This window comes from Parasteatoda tepidariorum, chromosome 5, assembly GCF_043381705.1.
Source record: "Parasteatoda tepidariorum isolate YZ-2023 chromosome 5, CAS_Ptep_4.0, whole genome shotgun sequence".
NCBI lineage: Eukaryota > Metazoa > Arthropoda > Arachnida > Araneae > Theridiidae > Parasteatoda > Parasteatoda tepidariorum.
Window position 1 is genome coordinate 50721648 of NC_092208.1, and position 23208 is coordinate 50744855.

General features: G+C 26.9%; 1 protein-coding gene across 1 annotated transcript in view; it reads left to right on the top strand.

The window, feature by feature from the left end:
• LOC107445844 (TWiK family of potassium channels protein 7) overlaps nt 1-22882 on the top strand; it is a 398665-nt gene extending 375783 nt beyond the window's left edge. The window contains exons 2-3 of the mRNA XM_043049500.2: nt 18113-18401; nt 21389-22882. Of these exons, the coding sequence (XP_042905434.1) occupies nt 18113-18401; nt 21389-21806 (707 nt within the window). The 3' untranslated portion in view covers nt 21807-22882. The remainder of the gene's footprint in view (nt 1-18112; nt 18402-21388) is intronic.
• Nucleotides 22883-23208: the final 326 nt, after the last annotated feature.

Consider the following 23208-nt stretch of genomic DNA (forward strand, 5'->3'; position numbering starts at 1 on the left):
ATATAGTATTTAAAACAGAGTTATCGTCTGGAAATAGATGCTTGGATAAAAATTCGGAATGCCAAATTTTACCGCTTTCTTAATATATAATGAAAAATTTAAAGCCAACTTGCGAATGCGTACTGATTATTTTACTGTATTATTAGTCTAATGACTTAAGTTGGTTGTCCGAAAAATAAATAAAAAATAAATAAATAGATTAATAAGCAATCGAAACAGTAACAAAGTAGAAAATAAATTATTGTTGATTGCAAAAAATTAGGTAAGTTCGCAAAAATATTATTGGAAATTGTAACTAAATTTATTATTGAAGATATTTTAATCTTTTTTTTAAATACTAAAGTGTTGAATAAAGCAAAGCAAAGAGAATAAAGTACAGATATAGGCATATAGATGAACATGCTATAATTTCAGCTCTATAAATAGGCAAGTATGCGAAAATACTTTTTAAAATAACAACTAAATTTAATTTCGAATTTTTTTAAGAATATTTTTTAAGCAGAAAGTGTTAAATAAAGCAAAACAACGAGAACAAAACGTTAATGAAAGTACATAAATGGCAATAGTTTCATTTGTGTAAATAGGAGCCTTCCTCAGTATCCGAGCATAAAAGAACTGTGGGCAATTAGAAACTAAGTGTTTTATTCAGTTGGGAAAAAAACAAGATTGCATTAGATAATAGAAGAAGAGAAATAATATACATGGGTGCAATTAACAGGAATTAACATAAAATAGATTCAACATATCTGCTAAAATGTTCATGAAAATTTTATGCACAAGAAAATAGCATTTTAAATTTTCTTGACATTATAAAATTAACGTTATTTATTAAGGCTCAATTATTAGCACTTTTTTAGTATTATATTAGCTGGAATATGATAGAGTTTTAATAGTAAAAAATTGGTGTTGATTTTAAATTCAGAGGGGCGGTAAGTGAGGTGGCTTTCGTATTTGTTTACTACGGCTCAGAATTAGTTTCAATTGCCCGTTCTAAAGAGTGTTTGCTATCGTATTTTTATAGTTTGGTACGATTTCCCGATGATTTTCCCATGATATGATTTTCCTTGAAAGAAAATACCATAAGGATCCAGCCAGTTGAAGTAAAAAAAAATATAACGCAATCATTTAAAAATAGCAAAGTACTAAAATTACAAAAAATGAAAAAAATGTTTGAACCCTAAAAAATTGAAAATTAAAATTTTACACATGCTTTGCCATCTTGAAAAACAACATTTGATCTTAATTTATAAATAAGATACACTTTTTTCTCTGAAACTATGTCTAGTTCCATATGTTAACAAATATCAGGAGTATTCAAATAGGGCCATTTTCCCTTCATTTTATATTGAAAAAGTTTACGATTAAATTGCACTTACATTTTCGAAGAAGTCTCTCTCAAAAATGGTTAAAATATATTCCTTATGATTCATACGATTAGTAATCTGAAATTTATAATAAAGGAAACATTATTTCATGCAAGTTTTTTATCTTTCAAAGTTTGCGGTAAAAATGCATTTTCGTTATAGAATAAGTCTCTTAAAAGACAGTAAAGATGCATTCTTCATAATTCTTTTAAGAATGTTTATCCAACTAAACAGCACAAAGCAATCTTAAAAACATTAAGGAGAAATTTGATTTATTTTCTTTCTAAAGTTCAATCTATAAAAATATCTTTTTTTTTGCATGACCATATTATTTAAAATGGCTCCTGGGCCTGTTGCCAAACGGGAGACGAAAATGATTGAGTGGTTGACCCTTTTTTTGAATGCATGACGTCACTGGAGAACGATTTTTATGCTTATATTGTTATTTTTTTTCTGATGCTTTTATTAGCTGAAGATTGGGTGCATTATTGCTTGTAAATTTTTTCTCTATTTACCACTTAATATGTAAATTTAAAAAGAGAGTATTTGCTTTGAAAATAATTCTTGCATATATATTTTTCAAATTACATTTTCCTGTTACAGATTGTAAATATATTTAGTTTCTTATTATTTTCTTTACGAATAAAAATTAAAAATAAATATAGCAATATTAAGATATACATAATTTTTTTCTCTCTTTTCTTGATAATTTATTTTAGTATAAGAACCCTGACGAAAATCGGAGTTTAGAGTGCAAAAATGATAAATACATATTATCATATATTACAAAATTATTTATAGAAAATATTGATAATTAATATTGTTATTTAATACAAATTTAACTCCTATTTAAATTGAAATAAGTTATGTCACATAAAAAAATCACTTTATTTCGACATGCTTCTTTTAAAATCATATTTACAATGAATTTTAAAATAAATTATATATTTTAGCTGTAAAATTGTTTTACATTTTAATACCCATATACTATTTTCCAAGGATAATTCTCAATTTTTATAGATTTTTGTATAGGTAATGTATATATTTTTCTATATTTTCTTATACATAGTAAACATAAAGTGTGTGAAAAAATATTGATTGCAATTTTATAATTCCATGTATTTGCTTACATAAAAACAAGACTAGACTTTCTTAAAAAACTAGACAATATTTCCAAACAAACTGCTAGAATATTTCTTGATAAATGTTGTTTGGAAGAAACAAAAATTATTTGTCTTTTGAAACTGAAAAAAAGTTTTAGATTCTATCACTTGGTAACGTTTTTGTTAAGCTTTAGTATGTTTTAGAAAAAAAATATAAAATTTTTATATATTTTTTTAAACTTGCTTAGCATTAAAACTTGATATGATAAATTAATGTTTGTTATATAGAAAAATAGAAAAAAAATAATCAAGGTTTAGATACTTTATATTTGCAGTATTAAGGTTTCTTTAGTTTAATGTAACAAAAAGTAATTTTTACTCGTTGGTTAATATTTATTCGTCCATGTATTAAGTTTTTTTAACTATGAACCAAATAATTTTTATTATTTAAGAGTTATCTTTATTTAAAAGGGATTATTATTGGTCCTTATTGCAATTTTTTATTTTTTTAAGATTAAAATAAAGTATAGAATGACCAATAAAAAAAATGAAACATTAAGGCGAGTAATATCCAAACTGGATGTCTATATAAATACGATTTTTTAGATGTTTTGAGATTTGACAAAAATAAACTTAAAAAGATTAAGTTTAGAGAAAATTAAATATAAACCTTTCATCTTTCCTTTGTGCTACACACTATTAAAAATTCTCTTTTTATTATGAAATTCCTTTTAAGAAAGTTATTTTCGTTTATAAAAGAGATGAAAAAAAAGAGAATAGAATTGAATAGAGAGCTGAAACTTAATGCATAGAAAGTAGAAATTTCATTTTGCCAAATATTAAGGTTTCAATTTGAAATTAAAAAATTGCATTATTCTGATTTTAGCTTTCTCATTGGAAGAAATACTTTTACTTTATTTTGTTAAAATGTAATCTTTCCAAGATGAAGTAAGTAATGAATAAATAAGTGAGAAAAAAAATCGCTTTTTAAGGCTTTTGTTAGTATATTTATGATGGTAATAAAAGCAAGATTATGAAAAAAGTATAGTATATTTAAAATCTGTTAAAATTTAAATGTTATAAAATAAAACTGTAAATACATTTGCATTATTGAAAAAGTTTTGTTTTCTTTCCTCGGGGGTATTTTTATTCATATAAATAGTGATATTTTCATTATTATTACTTATTTTTATTATTATAACACTTATAAAAACTATTTTAAATGTTGTTGAAAATTTAATGTATTATTTTGTTTTTGCAAAGCCTAATCATGTTTATATCACTATATTACAAACAATAAATTTTTAAATAATCTTTATTACATGTTTTTCAAAATGCACAGATTAGATTTGATGTAATATAATTTATGAATAAGATTTTATATTTAAAAAAATCACAATTGTTGTTATTTAAAAGTAAAAAATGTTTTCAGTTCATTTAAATCGATTTTTACTTGTCATTTTGAAATTGGGTATGTATATGAATTCACTACTTTCAAAATATCAGAAGTAAACAAAAATCTTGAAAATTTACGTGCATATTTTAATTCAAATATAATTTTTAAATGCTACACAGTCTTGTAACTTAAAATAAAAAGTACAGCAGGCAATTTTGCAAAATTCTTTTAACTTAGAAATTGTAGTCACATATTTTTTACAGGAGCACTATTGTTAATATGGAATAAACATAATTTTTTTAAGCTAAAATTATCGTTCCTATAGGGAATTATCAATTTATGTAGCTAAAATATTGCTTAATTGTAAACATTTTTAAGACTCTCTGTCAGAAGTTGGTCATTTTGGACAAGACTGAGAAGGTGATATTTAGTCAGAGCATTATCATGTATCATCCGAAACATCTACACAAAACAAAATACAATAGAAAAAATGATAGAGTAGATAAAAAAATTTTTTGTTTACGCCTGATAAATTAATTTAGAAGGGCAACAAATAAACACTTCCAAGTTTAACAAACAAACAAGTGCCGACCGATTTATGACAAATTGATTATTTTAAAAATAATTTTCCGATCACTTGTTTTAAAATGAACTTTATTAACTTGATTCCAGAAAGGCACTGTAAAGTTTTTTTTAAATCAATAGTATTATAAGCTGTTAGCTTAAAATTCCTTAAATCAAGGGAAATGATTTTAAGTCTTCTGCGCTGTTTAAAGTTAATTAAAAGTTCTAAAAAAATAAAAAAAAAGCTTATAAAATAGATATGAAGGTAATGTGTAATATCTGAATTAATTTTTCACTTTTGCAAAAAATTTTAACATAAAAAGTATTTTCCACAAAATTTGCAATTTTTATAATAAATTATACTGAAACAGTGTTGTTGTTTCGAATGACATTTGGACAAACAAAGCTTACCAGCCACGGATCTTTGTGAAATATTTAGGAAGGTGCGCCTTTCATTTGACAAGAAAGCACCGCAAAGGCTGAAAGTATGCCTTAGCTTAGAACCCCTTGGATAGATGGCAGCTTCACTCATTCATGGGGTCACTCCCACTATTTAGATACTGATCTGAAGAGAAATTAAATTTTCTGCTGAACTCTGTACCCAGGGTAGAACACAACTACCGACTAAAGGACTTTCGATTCCTTAAATTTTACGAGCACGTATATCGCATGTACGCGGTGGGTTGAAACGAAGTCTAGGGTTGAAACCCTTATCCTTCAGACAGGAGGCTGATTCTCTCGCCACTGGGCTACTGCAGCTAATAGAAAAGTATTGTAGATTAATGTCAATAAAGCTTTCTTCTCATCCATTGCATCGTTACTAACGGTATTCTGACACACTTTATGTCATTTAAAAACCGTTTAAACTGTGTTAGTTGATATATCTATGTTTACTGCTTCAGTATCCGAAACATTAGATACCACGAATGAATTCATATCCTTAACGGCATTCATTTTTTAATCATAAATGACCGTAAAAATTCAAAAAAATAATACTTACTGAAATATAACAGTTAAATGTAGTAATTCAGTTAAAAGCAGTAATTAAATAGATTTTACTCTACTATAGTATCTTCCTTTATAGTAAATTAAGGTTGAAATGCAGTTTATATTAATTTCAATAAAAGGTCATTTCTGGTAATCCATTTCCCTGCTACTACGACATACTTTTTTGACATACTTTACATAATTTTTAAAACCGAGTGACGTGACAGTTAAAGAATTAGTGTTTCAGTTTTTTTAACACTGGAGACCATTTCGGATGAGGCCACCATTCATCAATTTAATATTATTTTACCCTATTGACAATTATTATTGTAAATACCGGAGTTACAGTTGCATAATTGGCATCCAGAGCACCGTCAATTTTTACCATAAATACTCAAGATTTAGCTCAGAAATGTTTTCTTTTTAACTTTGAGAAGCACATTGTAAGGGTAAGTTCCTTCAAAGTGGGGTAGGTTCCTTCGAAAATGAAATCAAAATGAGCGAAAATGAAATCAAATGGAAATTAGACAAAATAAAAGTAAAATCTGTAATTTTATCTGAAAATTTAAATTTCATGACTTATTTAAAATTGGATCAAGCAATTATTTGTGTATATTTAATAATAATTAACACTCTTAATCAGTTCACATTATCATTACAGGTGTAAAATTTTAAGCATCCTTATCCTATTTATTTTTAATTTAAGAGCCATTTTGGAGAAAGACATAGATCATTGCACACCATCATGTAGTCGAAAAACAGAATTCAAAAAATCAACCTAAAATGAGGCTATATATAACTCGTACGCAAATTACTTATTATTAATCAATTTTATAATAAATTCCATTACCTTTCAACCCCTATCTCATTTTGTTAAATTAAAATATTTCTCAAAATATCCGAAATTGCAAGATCTTACCGTTAAATTTACTAAAAGTAAGAATTAATGTTATTAGCGAAATCCCATATCAAAATCAATTTTTCATCAAGCGTGAACTCTATGTTGACCCATAAATAACTGAAAACTTCTAATGCTATTATTAAGGAGGGACTTTTCCACGAAAATATTCACTTCCCTTTACTTTAATCATAAAGGCTCAATCTCTTGGGCATTGGAGGCTTAGCTCTCGGCTTAACCCTAATGAAGAGTTAGCCACAGAAACCATAAATTAAAATGGCTCAAAAATTTCTAATCATCAATCGTGTTAGAGATGTGGTTCGAGACATTAATCTGTAGATATCGTGAAGTGAGAAGAAAGGCAAGATGGATTGCACACACCGTAGGGTTTTCTCCAAATAAGCTTTATCCCAACTATTTATTTGGTAACCTGCTGCGCGTTACGCTTTTAAAATGAATGACATTCCCTGCACTTACAAAATCCGAATAAGAGCCATCCATTATTCTGGGCTTTTTTCTTTTAACTGGAGAATTTAGGGGATACACAAAAAAAAGGCGTTTTTTCGAGTGAGGGAAAATAATTTAAAGCAATTAAAATGCCCTCGTAAATCAATATTAATAATTTATAGTGTCGCTCAGCAGTGTATAATCATATACAGTATTTGATTTCAAGTTAATGGGTACCCGTGATTAATGATTCAATTTTTTTTGATTAATTGGAATTCAACTTAATGAGTTATATGTATCCAAGATGTTAAAAAAATGCTTTTTTATAAGTGTTTGTAATAAAAAATAATATTGTCTTTTATTTTTTTTTTTTAAATAAGAACGTAGCTTAAAATATTTTTTTTTGTGTTAATAGAACTTACGCTTTGTTCTCCTTTTTAATTTTTTTCATAAAAGTTTTCTCTTAAAAATTCAAATTAAGTACACTTCTGAATTTTTTTAAAAAAGATTTGTAGATTATTTGTTATGTTAGTTCTTTTAGTAGAATTTCAACTTTGTCTTTCTCATTAATATAAGTAATAATAAAAAAAATACCATTTTTATTTGTATTTTTAATAATTTTTGTGTTTGGAAAAAAAAGTTATGGATGTTCTCGTATGATATTTAAAGCAAAAATAAGTTTGCTGATCAAAATATGCCTACTGTTACTGCTACTAGAAAATATTTCCTTTTGTCTTCTTCTTTTAATATATTTTTACTAAATTATATATTTACTATATTTTCATTTTAAATATATTTTGTTGATAAAATATGTCTTATTTTATTGCATTTTTTATTTAATGTAGTGTAATATGAAAAAAAGCAACATTAAATTAGCAAATTGTGATAGTTTTTCTTCTTCTACTTTTTCTTTGTTTGCATTGCAATTTTTTTTTTTTTGCTATACAGTTTGAAGCTGGATTACGTTTATTTTTTAATTTCAACGTTATTTTTGTTCTCTAATTTTGATAATGTTAAGTATAATGTTTTTTTTTAATTTTAGGACAAATTTCGCACTGTACATTTTAGTTGACCAAAGGAAATGATATTGTGTGCACAGTAATAATAAGTTGCGAATTACTTGATTTTTTTCTAATTTTTTAAGTTTTCTTAAGAGCAATTCTTCTTATTATTTTTCGAGGAAATAGTTTCTGTCTAAACCAAGGAGAGTTCAGCTAGGTTCATGTTTGTTCTTGTGCATTTTGAGTTTGAAAAGACAATTTATATAAACAAAGAGAAATTGGCAAACGAAATCTCAAATTATTTAGTAATTTTTAAGAAATGGATGGAGGATTCAACAATAAAAACTAAACAAAGATATGAAATCAAACCTAAGTACTTTCGTAACAACTTTCAATTAACACAGCATTATTGTTGCCGGTTATCTTTAACCTAAACATGTTATAGATACATGATGACATTTTTATCTTATCATGTGTAAAAGAAATAGAAAAAGTATTTGAGATAAAGAAGCATTTAGAAATAGCCAGTTAAATCACGATATAAGGCAACTGCCCCTTTGGTGCATCAACTGTAAAATTCATTTTTACCGTAGAATATTATTACAGTATTCCAGTAAAAAAATATACAGTATATATTTTTTTAATTAAAGTACTTTGATTTTACGTTAATTATTGCTTCAAAATATATGCTATATCAGATTTTCTGTTCGGAAGCATGACCCGATACAAAATGGATTTAACGGTATAAAGTACAGACACCCTGATTTCTAGTACTTTTTACCGTAATTTTCTACAGTGTACATTAGTATGAAACATTAACCTAGTATGGTATGAATGTGTGGATAGTATTTTAAAGTTAATTCAATGTTCTTGACCAAATCCTCATCAAAATATTACTCTCTAATTTCGTAACAGATGTTGATGGCTCTCTCTACGTTATATCACTCATTACATAAACTGAAAGTCCCTCTTCAAATTNAATTTTGTCATTTGAACGATATTTTTCTTTTTATTGTTTTACGTAAGAATCAGAAATTCTAACCTACAGTTCAAACCGTATCGTTTCCAATAATAATTCAGGTGAATATCACAAATAAAAGGGTAAAAAAAATTAGACTGCAACAATTTCTTTTAATGGGTAGAATGAGAACGCCTTTAGGGGATCAAATTTTTTTTTATATAAATGATTTATATGTTTCATTCATGTATTTTCAAACTCTTAATTCCTGTACGATATTCAAATTATAAGAATCCAGTGATTCATTTACATTTATTTCAATATCTATTAGCAATAAAATTAAGAAAAAATTTTTTTGAATCAAATTTTTAGGATTTATTTTTCATAAAGTTGTATGCAAGTGTAAAGGAAATTCATATTAAGTTTTATACTTTTCTCGGCTGTTTAATACTGACAATGTCGTATTTGATAGTAGTAAATTAGCTTAGTAATAAATTGCCGATACACCCAACTGTAAAACTATTATAATAACATTATTATATTATAATTTGAACAATAAACGCACTCTCTGCCTTGAGTTCGCTTGGCTTCACCAAGCCTGCAATTTCACCAGCAAGCCTGCTTGGTGAAACCAAGCGAATTTAAGACAGTGAGTGCGTTTATAATTTTTCCGTTGCGCCATCTATGGCCAAGAATGCGACTTAAGCCCCACAGATCCACACGTCACAGCCCCGCTTTAAAAGGCGAACCTTTTCATACACCCATTCATTCAAAATTGTTTTTACTGTACTTTCATTAAATATTTTTTATATCGTTAACATAAATACTTATTTAAAAGGTAAACCAACAAAGATAAGGGATATATTTCGAAATACGCAACCACTCATTAATTTTAATAATAATTGTGGGCTTCACTCACTAATAATTTTGAAATAAACTATTGCTAGTAGGCTCCGCCCTCTGTTTGCTGGCGCTTTTCTACCTTTGGAGATTGCTATGCCATATTATATTGTTTGCTTTGCAAATCATACACGCTTCTCTCGCTACTAAGTCAAATCCATTTGAAATGTGCTTGAGTGAAAAATATTAAGAATTAAAGCTAATTATCAAGATCTCTAAACGTAGTTGCTCTTTAAAAAATTATATTTTTTTGTCAATAATAACTTAAAGAAACATACAAGTTAAAATTGAAATAAATGGAGCGCAATAGAAAATTTCGCCTTAACAAAACAATGATAATGCTTTTAAGAAACAACATGCATGACAGCACATCTCTTTTGCATTCTTTTAATAATAATTATCTCATAATTGTTATCAACGCTTCCTTTTACTCTTCAAGCACGCATTTTTTTATTAAACTTAAAAAAAGTATCAACAAAAAAGTAACAATGAGTAGAATACGATTACTACTCATTTTTTAATAATAATAATAATGAATAAAATATTGCCATTGAACCTGCTTCAGTATAATTAAAACATAACATAGAACATTTTGAATGTTGAAAAGAACTACATTTTCTTTTAACTATTCAATTCTTCCCAACTCAGATTAGTTTGCTTCAGCTTTTCGAATCTCGCGAAAAAAAAGAAGCATTCTGAGTAAGAAAAATTTGTCAAAGAATGCATGTTTAAGATTTCATGCTTATGACTGCTCACGTGTTTGATAATTTAATTCTTTGCTTCCAATGCAAAAAGAGAAAATATAATATTCTTTGTGCCGTGCAATAAAATAAATATTTTTTGCAAAATACGGATAGTTAATTTAGCCGATTTTGTATTTTTTTAAAGACAAGTAAAGAAAATAATGTACTTCTAGTCATTTCATGAATGGAAGTGCTTTATTTTTCTTAACATTTAACCATAACGTCACCATTCTTGTAAAACTACATTCATTTTGCAAAACACTTAGCAATTATTTGTGCAAGTTCGGCAAAGAAATAAACATTAAACTTCTGTAGAAAAAAAATCAATGTAATTTGAACATGACTGGATCTTTAATTTTGGAAAATCAACCAATAAAATGCATACTCTAAAGAATTTCGGATAAACTTATGGTGAAATGTACCTGCACTCAAGGTTCTGCTACATATTACAGCGAAATCGATTTTCACCGTAAATTTTACGGAACGAAAAATCTGATATACCTCACATTATTAGTATTTGCTGTAAAATCACTGAATCCTTGCAATTAAATAAAATTGCTGTAAAATTTACAGAATAAAATTTTACTTCAAAAGGGGTTTCATGGATGCTGCCCTTTGGTATTGTTTTATTTTAGGGTAACCTATTTTAGGGTATTGTTTTATTTTAGGGTAGCTTTAAACCGTAATTTGGAACGGAATTTTTTATATTGCACTGAGGGTGTGGGGCAGTAATTTCTGATACACATCTGTAAAATCTCTATTGAAACGACACTAAGCTAAAATTAAAAAAAAGAAGTAAAAATTAAAGGGTGGGATAAAAATTGCCACTTTGGCTCCTGGATCAAGACGTTATATTTCAATATTTCAGAATATTTTATATTAAAATTAGAAAATGATAACTAGCTATGACAATGGTGACAGAATGGTTAGGGCGGCCAATTATTAATTGAGAGAACGTCGGTTCTAGGTTCTATCTCAGCTCATGTCAATTTTTAGTTTTAGTTTCCGCTAAATTCTTATAAAAATAATTATGAGCTTAATTTTTTTATGTCTGAAAAATATTATGTTTTCTTCCTGAAAAATGTCAACGTTTTTGAAATATAAATGAAAATTACAAAAGCATATTTTTAATTATTGGATATTAAATTCCTTTTTTAAGTAAACATTTTTTTTATTTTAAAGAATTATATAAGCTGGAATTTTTTTAAAAGGAATTTACAAAAAAAATATTAATAATCCTTTTAGTTTTTAATAGTTTTCAGTAAGAATTTTGACTTTAAAAACAACTTAATTTCTTAAAAATAATTTTTTAAAAAAAAACTGTTATTTAGCTTACGGAAAGAAAATAACACCATTTACGTTTAATAAATGAGCATTAAATGGTTAATTAAATTAAATGAATTATTTTTCAATGCTTTAGTTTTAAATTAAGAGAAAAAAGACAAATTTTGAGGGTTGAGAAATTAAAAATTGACATGAGCAGGGATATATCTGGAACTCTCATAGCTATGAGTGGAATGCCTTGACCATTCGGCTCTGACTACTTGTCATTTTTTTTAATTTCAAAATCGACCTAAAACTTTTGGGAGGTCGGATCTTGACTAAGTGGCCACAGTGGTAGTAAAAATTTATCACCACTTTTTATCCCACCTTATATTTTTAGCATGCTTTTTAATTTTTTCTTGGTTTCATTTCAATAGAAATTTTATACATGTGTACTTTCCGTGATACTTAAAACTTTATTTAGTCACCAAGGAGCGATATACAAAATTTTGATATGTAGACCAAATTGCTTAGGGAAATACGTTTCATTGCTTGAATAAGACTTATGTTCATGGGAAAGTTAATTACTACAAGTATTTATTTAAAATCAGAAAAGACACATTGAAATATTTGATGAATTGCGTAAGAATTCAAAAATATTATAAAGCAAAAAAAAATATTAGCAAACGTTATTTAAATAATCGAAATATATAGTTAAATCTTTGTCTACACAAATATACTGTAAAACATTCCGTATAAAATTACGGCCAAAAGTACCGGCACCAAGGGTGTCATAATTTTTTACTGTAAAATCCATTTTTACCGGTACCATGTTACGTAACAAAAAATAATCACATATATCGTAATTTTTACAGCATTAATTTATAGAAATGCATAGTTTAATTATTTAAATTTTATTGTTTTAAACACGTGTTTTATTAAAGAAAATAGTAAAAATATATTTTACAGTATTATAAATTTTGTAAGAATATTTGCTCGAAAATTAATAACCTAATAATGATTAATACTGTAAAATATAAATATATAATGCAAGCTTTAAAGACTATTTAAAATTATCAACTATTAGACAAAACTAATATTTACAGCTGAGTTAATGTTTTTACCAATCCATATGTGCAAGTTTCTTTGAAAAAAAGATTTATGATGAAAATCAATCGAGGGTATTGAAAAAGAAAATAAATGTGACAGAACACTAGTTTTAACAGTAGATAGAACAAGTAATTTTTTCTTCTCATTTAATATAAGTATTTTTTTAAATCATCCATAAAAACTCGATCACTAAATCACTGTATTTAGTAGCATGAAATGGTAAAAAAATACGAGGGAAGGTATAATAAATGACATAAAAATGAAGAGTTATGTCAAGAAAAATCGTTCGCATTTAAAATGAAGCTAGGAAAGAAAGTAGCGATAAAAAATGAAACAAAAAATTATATTGCTAGATGGAAGAACTACCAAATTAAAACTGCTTCTAGAAGTATGTTCTTTTCTCTGTTCTTTTCCGTTTCATTACGATTTTTTTCCTATTCAAATCCCCCTTTTGATCGAAAACAAAAAAGTTCTTTTCGTGAATTTCAATTTAAAATGAGCAGCGAAGGAAAGATTCATGATGGGAATCCTTACTTTTAATTAGATTTTTAAGTTTTACGAACTTATACGAAGAATATTTTGTGAAGATAAAAAAAACTGGGGTTACATGTGATACATCAGGTATATGAAAATAAAGTTTGATTGAGTTCAAGAAAAGGAGTTTTTAACACAAGCATGGACATGTTTTGGATAAAAATGTACTTTGTTCTTCACTTTTTGTTTGATTTGTGTGGCTAGAAATTGAGTTTTAGTGTTCATGAACAACATTGTTACATGTCTGACGTTCGTTCTTACGTCGTCTAAGTTAATTTAAAATGAAATTGCTTTTTTATTGTTAAAGCTAGACAGTAATGGAAGAAAAAGCTATTGGTGATTTTTCGTCATCATTTAGAGCGATAATAAACTAGTTAATTTTCTTAGAAATTTAGTCGAAAGTCTAGAAATTTCTGTTATTATTTTTTAGGTATTTTGCTGTTTATTGGAAGTTTTTATTGTGAATCATAAAATTACACGAAATAATGCGCAACAAGAATAATCAATTGATAAAATTGTACTTTGTTCTTCACTTTTTGTTCGATTTGTGTAGCTAGAAATTGAGTTTTAGTGTTCATGAACAACATTGTAACATGTTTGACGTTCGTTTTCACGTCGTCTAAGTTAATTTAAAATGAAATTGCTTTTTTATTGTAAGAGCTAGACAGTAATGGAAGAAAAAGCTATTGGTGATTTTTTGTCAACATTTAGAGCAATAATAAACTAGTTAATTTTCTTAGAAATTTAATCGAAAGTCTAGAGATTTCCGTTACTATATTTTAGGTATTTTGTTGTCTATTAGAAGTTTTTATTGTGAATCATAAAATTATGCGGAATAATACGCAACAAGAATAATCAATTCTGTATACTTTTATTGTACATTATTTGATGGAAAATTCTGTACACATATTTACATGATTAAAGTGCATTGTATTGATGTCTGAAGGAATTTAAAATAAAACTAGTTTTTTTTTTACTGTAAAAACCTTCGGTGATGATAATAAGGCTATTTACTGGTCATTATTTTGACCATAATTTTTTTTAATTGCATCTGATGTAAAACAATGATATATTTATAAACTTACGGTTGGAATTGATAACTTTCATATTATAATAAATCATAAACTTGTCATTTATAATATACAATGCTCATATAATGCCTCATATATGCCTTCGGTGATAAAAATAAGACTTTTTTTTCAATAATTCTTTTCTTCAAATTGCATCTTAAGTAAAACCGTTATGTATTTATAATTTTACGATGAGATTTGATAACTTTAATAATAAAAGAAAACTATTCGAAGTATACATAAAAATATGCTACTCTAAATAATGGTACAAGCATTAATTATATATCATAAGCTTTTAAAATCAAAAGAGTTTCTTGTTTTGTGACAAGTAGCATTTTAATCAAAACACATGGATTTCCAAAATTATGTTTTGAAACTCAAAGCAGCTCTTAGTCCAAAATTATGTTTTGAAACTCAAAACAGCTCTTAGTCCTCCTTAAAATTATTTATGAATATTTACCACGTCGAACAAATGTAAACTATTTTTTTTTTTAAAAGTCGGTTCTTTATCTCAAAGATAATGACAATTTAGAATTTATCTTCCATAGCTTGTAGTGAAATGTAAGCTTTATAAAAGTGCTTCTGCAATCAAATTCATTAAATGAATTACTTGTCAACTAAAAAAAAGTTCTCTGGCTCATGCTAAGAGAATCCTGAAGTTGTCTTAAACCAAGCATATGGTACCCATTGTTATGGGTACCTGTTATATATACTGATTGAAATATTTCATTGACCGAACAGTGAAAATATTGACAAATTATTACGACATCTCATAATGCATAGTAATGTATGGAGAAAAAGAATTCAGTTCAATATCAAGGAATAGTAAGAAAGCAAGGAAGTAAATCTTTATTTTTATACTTAAAATTGCAACAATATTATAAACTGGTGCATTTTAAGAGAAACAAAATATATCAAAAATATAATAATTTCCTTCTTATTTCCTTTATAAAATAATAACGGGTAATGGGACAAAATTTTTGTGTTGAACTATATTGAAGAAAAAAAACACATCAACAATTGAATAAACGTATAGACAAGTTATTGTAGTTTCTCTGAATTCATTGATTTACATCATACAAAAGCATACATGCAGAAATTAGTCCGATAAGGTGTTTTCGTGAATGTTAAAATTTCAAAACATATTTAACTCATGTTAACGTACTAAGAATATTAAAATGATCTATTCGGTGTATGAATGCGTTTATCAAAATGTTATAAGGTAGTTAAATGCATTTTTCAACATTTAAAATTCGTATTGCTCACGATGAAAGTTAAGCATTTTCCCTATTTTTTACTGATTATTTTTTCTGAAGTAAAATATACTGTAAAACAATTTGTTACAATAGCAATAAATATAAAATGAAAATGTTAGAGCTTATAAAACTTTAAAATATATCAGAAACTTATTCAGGAAGAAAAAAAAACTAGTGTAGTTTTCCTTGTTCGAAAAAGAAGTTGATAATTCCGATTTATATGAGTTGGTATAATCTCAAAAAATAAACTATAGAAATAAAACTGGAAACAAAAGAATTTCCTTCTTTTTCTTTTATAGAGTACCAACAGATAATAGAACACAACTCTGGTGTTAGTGACAACAGTAGAGATTTAAGGACGAAAATAAAAATCCGATATCGTTTTCTCTTTTTTTATAGAAAAGAAGAAAAAAAATATTTTATCGTTCAGTGATTCCCTTTTACGGTTATTCCTAGTTTAACTTCTCTTTCTATTTATATTCTTTTCTATGAGGTAGAAATGTGTGATAAATTCAATCTAGATTTCAACTGCGTCGTTACTGAAATAACTCTTTGAGCAAACGATTTCTGAAGTCATTGTAATCGGTAATGCTGCCTTTGTTGCCACTGTGGAAAAAAAAGTTGGAAAAAAATGTTAAAATCAAAGCTTGATAAAATCTTTTTGTAGAGAATAATCTATTAATAATTCTTTGGATTACCGCTTCAAAAATTTATTTTATTTCCAACCAATAAATATTTGATCTCCTCAATGATTTCCTTTTGTGAATCGTTGGCAGTTGTATTGTTCTTATTTTTTATCTGGTTGTGCCAATTTAAAATTTAGAAAATTGCATCGTGTGGGCACAGATTATAAGCATAGTGAAGTCAAATAACTTACATAATCTACTTTTTTCCTTTACAAAACTGTGCTAAGTTAACTTGCAATTGGTCCACTACCACAATAGTTCTAGTTAATTTTTTTTCGTTCTCATAATATTTAAATTCTTTTTATATCTGTAATGAAAAAATAGAGAGTTCGTGTGACTGCTTATATGTATAATGAAAAAATAGAGAGTTCGTGCGACTGCTTATGTGTATAATGAAAAAATAGAGAGTTTGTGTGACTGCTTATGTGTCTCTCGTATAACTCCAGAACTGTTATTTTATCATCTTAAAATTTGAGCAGCTTACAATTTTTGCCCTCAATATTAAAATATCATAGGGGCCAATTTTTGTCCTCAATATTTAAATTCGTTCCAAATTTTTAGTTATGTCGTTCGGGAGAGTTATGTGAAAAATGGAATTTTCCAATTGGCCTCGTATTAGCCATTGATTTAAATTAAATCATTTAATCTAAAGACTGTTGCGTTTTATTTCTTAAACAGCTCTTAATTACTTAACAAAGTACTTTATTGCACTTTCTTAAGTAACTAATTATTTGTTATTCGTTACTTTAGATTAATAAAATATCTAATAAGAACGTAGTAGCAGTATGCATGAATTATTTGACCAAATAAGAAAACTACTCTATAGTTATCTGAAACGCATTTATTTTGAGTGTAGTTATGCTTTTAAAATGTCGTTAGATAAAATTAAATAATTTTAAATCAATGGTAAAATATAAAAAAATGTAAGTTGTTTGCTGAAAAGTAAAAGAAACTAATTGAGAAATTATACTAATTTTCTTAAGATAAATCAAAATACTATTCGCCTAGAAATAAAAAAGGATATAATCATTTTTTATTAAATTTGGTAATAAGCACTACTAATATTATTGTAATTGATTTAGATCTATTATACAGAAAATATACTGATATAGTATATTTTGTAACTTTTAAAACTGCATCTAACTTAAAACTAAGTAGTTTTATAACAGATACTATTTAAAACGATTTTACGACCACTCGAAGGGTATAAGATCAGAAGTTAGTTTAAATTGTATCGTGGAAAATTTGGACTATCATCAGTTGGCCTCGAGCAACAGCATCATACCAAATGATACTTAATACACGTACTTCTTATTTTAAAAAAATGAGCAATTAGAATTGTGTTTTTCACATCTAATAGCGTAAAACCAGGTTAAAGGACAACACAAAACAAATAAACAAAATTGGAAATTATCTAAGCTTTATTTATTGTGTTAGTATACGTCTTTCAGTTTTTTAATGATTTAATTGTTATTTATTAATAATTTATTGATTATTTACATTTTGTTCTGCTCCTCCCCCAATTATAAACGGGAATTCAAGTAGTAGATGGAAAACATATTTATTCACATATTTCTTTGAAAGATAATAAACAATAACATAGCTAGTAAGAAAAGGGAATTTTGTAAATAAGTCTTAAAATTATGTATTGAAGTTATTAAATGAAATAAATTTCATTCAATTAAATGAAAAATTACATTTAAGAAAACAAAAAAAAGGATAATATTTCCCCATTTCAATAAGTTTAAATTGCAATTATAGTTTTCAAATAATAAACTGTCTTTGTGCAATCTGAATTATCATTCATATTTATGCTTTTTTTTTTCTTTCAGGTTATGGCAATATAGCACCAAAAACAAATTGGGGGAAGTTGGTGACCATACTGTATGCTATTTTTGGCATACCACTTATGTTCCTCTATTTGACCAATATCGGTAACATCCTTGCCAAGAGCTTTAAGTTTGTCTACGGCCGTATCTGCTATCGTAGAAGGCTCAATGACAGCCGAAGGCGCCGTCAACAACAACTTGAGCAGTATCAGATCCATCACATAATGTTACAAGATGCTGCCTCGCCAAACGCAGGAGCAAATTCCATAGTGGATTCATCTACTTTAATAAGGTGAATTATTTTGCTTTAGAATGCTTTAAGCATGTATGTTAGAATTACAACTGAATTTATAAGAACTACAACTTGGTAAATTAAGCTTTCAAAAAAATTGAAAGTAGTATTAATTGTTCATTAGCTTACTGCTGAAAGTTTCAGAAAATGTTTTTCAAACAACATGCATTTTTGAATGGTCAGCGTGATGTAATTGATTATTCATAACATACACTTTACTCAAAATAACTTTAAAAAATTGATGTTAATACTTGATGGAATAAGTCATAAAACTTAAAATTAAACAGTTAAAATTAACGATAAATAAAATTGTCACCGTTTTTTCATTAAAATATCTTGGATATATTTAATCGAATTATAAATCAAACATCTTACGTTATTGGTTATATAAGTGTAGTCATTACATATTTTACAAATTTTAAAATAATCTACCATTACGAATTTATGCAAATTAATGCTCATTAAGCTATTTCTACTAGTTAAACCATTTACGAAATTAAATTAAGTTAACAGGAATTGAACATATTTGCTGGAGAACAAGGATTTCAGCAAAAAAAAACTATCTTGTCTTGTTGATATAAAAACATAATATTTTATTTTTTAGCTATTTTGAGAAACGGCTGTGTTACGGATAATCAATTTTTCCTTAGTAATTTGTTACCTTACTCAAAAGTAGACATTAAAACAAAATTCATTAAAAATGTTGATTTTAAATAAGATATTTTACATTTTTGTCAATAAATGTTTATTGCAGTAACGAAAAGAAACATATTTTTAATTATTTTCAGCTTTTTTATTTAAATATTCCAAAATTTAAATCCTCACAAACATTGAAATTTTTTATATGGGAAATTGGGCTTTGGATTTATTATATTAAACTGTGACAAAAATTCATTAAATTATATTGTTTTTAAAATTTTGAATACAGGATATCATTTTGAGACATACTACAAGTTCGATGAACGTTCTAGTATTTACTAACATCAAACATAGTGGGACAAAAAAGAAATAAAATCAAAGTATTCTCTCGTTTGCATATTTGGAACACTCTTAAAAGGAAGAAACATTTAGAGAAATTTGTATTGAAAATTAAGTTTGAAAATTACTATGTAAAAAAGTTCTGCTACAATTGAAATGATTCTTCAACATAATTCTTAAGTCCTTGCCAATGTCGCCCGAATCCAGTACGGGCAACTATGTGCTTTATTTGTGATGCCCGAACTGTTTTCGTTTCTACTTTAGGACACTTAATTCACTATTTTCCTAATAGATGGCATTAGTGATCCTAGTTTTTCACAGATTACGACTTCGGTCGTACGATTGAAATGTGGATGGGGGTTTATGGAAATTCCATACTGTAAAAGATTTGTATAATTTATGTAATGAAAATCATATTTTTGTGTTTTCATAATATATCATCCTAGTAATACTATATTTAAATAAAAAATTTTTTAATTTGCTCTAATTTAATAAAATGTGTGTGTAATGCATTACTTTTTTATGTGTATGTAAAAATTATAAATACAGTAGTTATTGCATTAAAAATTTTATTTTTGCCATAAAAAACCATTTTTCAACTTTTATAATAATATAAAGAACAAAATTAAACAGTAAAAGGAAAATTCAATTTTTGGTCCTTTTTTCTGAAATATATGTCAATGTTAACGGGTTAAAACAGTAGCTTATATTTTTAATTTGGAAAACAATTCTTTTATGTTGTTCTATGTCACCAACTTTTAAAAAATGTTTAAATAAAAAATTTAATCTACTTGAAGTAAAAAGTTTCATTCTTATATCTAAAATATTTTGCCATCATGCAGCATTATTTTTAAATTATTATTTTCATCAAAAAAAATTAATCTCTCTTACGTCACTATTTAAAGAAAAATTAAATGCTTATCTTAAATCTGCTCTCTTTCACTTTACGTTAATGCTTAAATAAACGATACAAACCTTGTAACTTTAATCAAATGTATACTGTAAATCACCCAAAATTGCTTTTTGTTGAATTACATAGAAAAATAATCCGTAAATATGTTTCCCGAGATTGTTTTCAGAAAAGTTTTTTTTTCACTGTCAAGTCAATATTAATTAAAAATGTATTGTTACATCTGGTTAATAAATGTGAAATAATAGTAACGATGAACAATATAAAAACATGTGTCCCGTGTTCTCTGTTACTCTGTTACCATGAATATGGTAAGATGAAAGAAAAATGTAAGGAAAAAAAAGAAACTGCTGTTCAATTTACTTGAATATGTTCTATAAAAAGCTCAAGAGCTTGTACAAAATGGAAAAACTTTGCTTAATTTTGCAACTGAAAAATCAAATGAAAATTAAAACAATTAATTTAAAACAATCATACCACTAACAGATGAGAAGTAACTGAAATATCATTACCTTGTTAATGCTTTATTTTCATGGAACATGGCAGTTACATTGACAATTTTAAAATAGATTCCTAATATAAAACTAGAACCTCCATGGAGTCCAGGTACTTACATATGTCAACTTAATAAAAATAACTGAATAAAAATAACTTAATGCTATAATTTGATATAATAATATCATACAATAATTTAACTCAATAATTATGCTTACTTAGTAGAAATATACTGCAAAAACAATAAAATGGCTGATTTTTACTCAAAATCAGCTTTTAAACTACATTTTAGATAAGCTGCGTTATTCATTACATAAAAAACTATTTCCAAAATTAAATAAATTAGAATTGTGTTTAATTCACTGTAAGTTTTACTACAGATAAAAGAAAGATTAATAAATTTAGGATGTATCAATTTGCTTGGATCTGACATATTAAAGGCATACTACGCAGCAATTATTTTTAAAAACGTAATTTCTTTTTGTTTATCAAGTACTAAAAATTTATAGTAAATCATTCTTAATGCTTAAAAGTATCATTTTCAATTTAATTTCATTTAAACTTATATCATTTAAACTTATGATTTTTTCCCCAATTGTTTTAGGAACAAATTGAATTCGGACCTCGTCAAAGATGATTTGGATGACGATGGTATCACAACATACTCACCAAAACCACGTGTGACTGTTCCAATCACTCTATGCTTGTTGATAATAGCTGGCTACATCTGTGGTGGAGCAGCTTTGTTTTCTGTTTGGGAAGGTTGGGATTATCTAGATGGTTCATACTTTTGCTTTGTCACTCTCAGCACCATAGGATTTGGTGATTTGGTGCCAGGTGATTCTGTTGTTTCAGATGACGGGACACAAGAAAAGCTTGTTATATGTTCGTTGTATTTATTAACTGGTATGGCATTAATCGCTATGTGCTTTAATCTTGTGCAAGAAGAAGTAGTCTTCAAGTTACGAAAGCTGGGTAGGACACTGGGTTTGTTAAGTGATCGTGACGATTCTGAAGACTGAATGTTCTTCTTGCGATGGTTGATTAATTAATGACGCAAAAAGAATCAATATAAGAGCCATTGGTTGATTTTCGACACACACGAATTTAAACAGTTGGAGACAGATGTGGTACGAAAGAAACATGCCTGGGACAATTGAGACTGAATTTTCTGATATTAAATGCCCTGTCCTAGCCAAGAAATGTGATGTTTTCAAAAAGTATGGAATCTAAATACAGAAGCAGGAACAACTTAAATGATGGTCTGTATAGAGAAATGACGATCATTTTTTTAAAAAGAAAGCATTGTTTCAATAAATTATTGTTGAATGATTTAAAGTAAAAATTTCGTAACCAATATATTTTTTGGAAAATGAATTTAAGGATCAATTAAATCAAAAAAGTAACTAAATTTCAAGGGAATGGACGCAAAACCCGATAAATGTGTTTAAAAATATTTATAAGAGACAAAGATGCACACTCTACGTCCATGAGAAGCCTATATGTGAAAGATATAATAATAAATACCGAGAATGTTGTGTCCAGCACAGAACGTGAAATGTCAGACAATTGTTTTTATCAAACACTTATAAAGACCGTAAGCGGAATTTAGTAAATTTATGTCAACAATGACTTTTAAATGACCCCAAACTTTCATTTGCATACTACTTTAAAGTATGGTAATTTTGTTTTATAACATTCATATCAAATGATCAGCAAGTACGAAAAAATCGTAAATACATTTTTGAGAACTGGTCGCTAAATTTATTTGATTAACAGTGACCCACAACTATGATTTGTAATAGGCATCATGTTTTTTGTTCAACATCATATTTCAGTTTTTATCACTACCATGCAAGAGCAGAACATTTAATGTGTGTTCAGTGATGTCTGAATATGTATATTTAAAGCCTTAAACATGCAAACATAATGACATTGATGGCACTAATACCATGACATTGATGGCACTTATACAAAGGTTTGATACACATTCCGGCAAAACATAAATTATGGCACCCATGTTTGCATTTTATGGTTTTAATATAAAACCTGACATGTAGATTAATATATTCATTAATAAAAATTTTACGTTCAGTAAGGAAGTCATTCATTTATTTTACTTAATTATTTTTGCAAAATTACAGTTATTAATAAAAACTGTAATAGTTTGAATCTTAACGCTGCTTTTCGAAGCTCTGTCACCAAGGAAAATAAAAAAGTCATTGTTTAAGTGCCTTACACTTGAAGCAGGTTTTGAACTATCGATATAATCTTGCCGTGAAAAATTATCTGAGATTTAGAACAGACAGTAATTTAATTATTTTAGGAGATATTATACTTTTTTTTAAAAAAAACCATCAATTTGGTGACATTTCCCCCCCTAGAATAAACTTATCAAAATTACTGTCTTATTCTCAGCTTTTG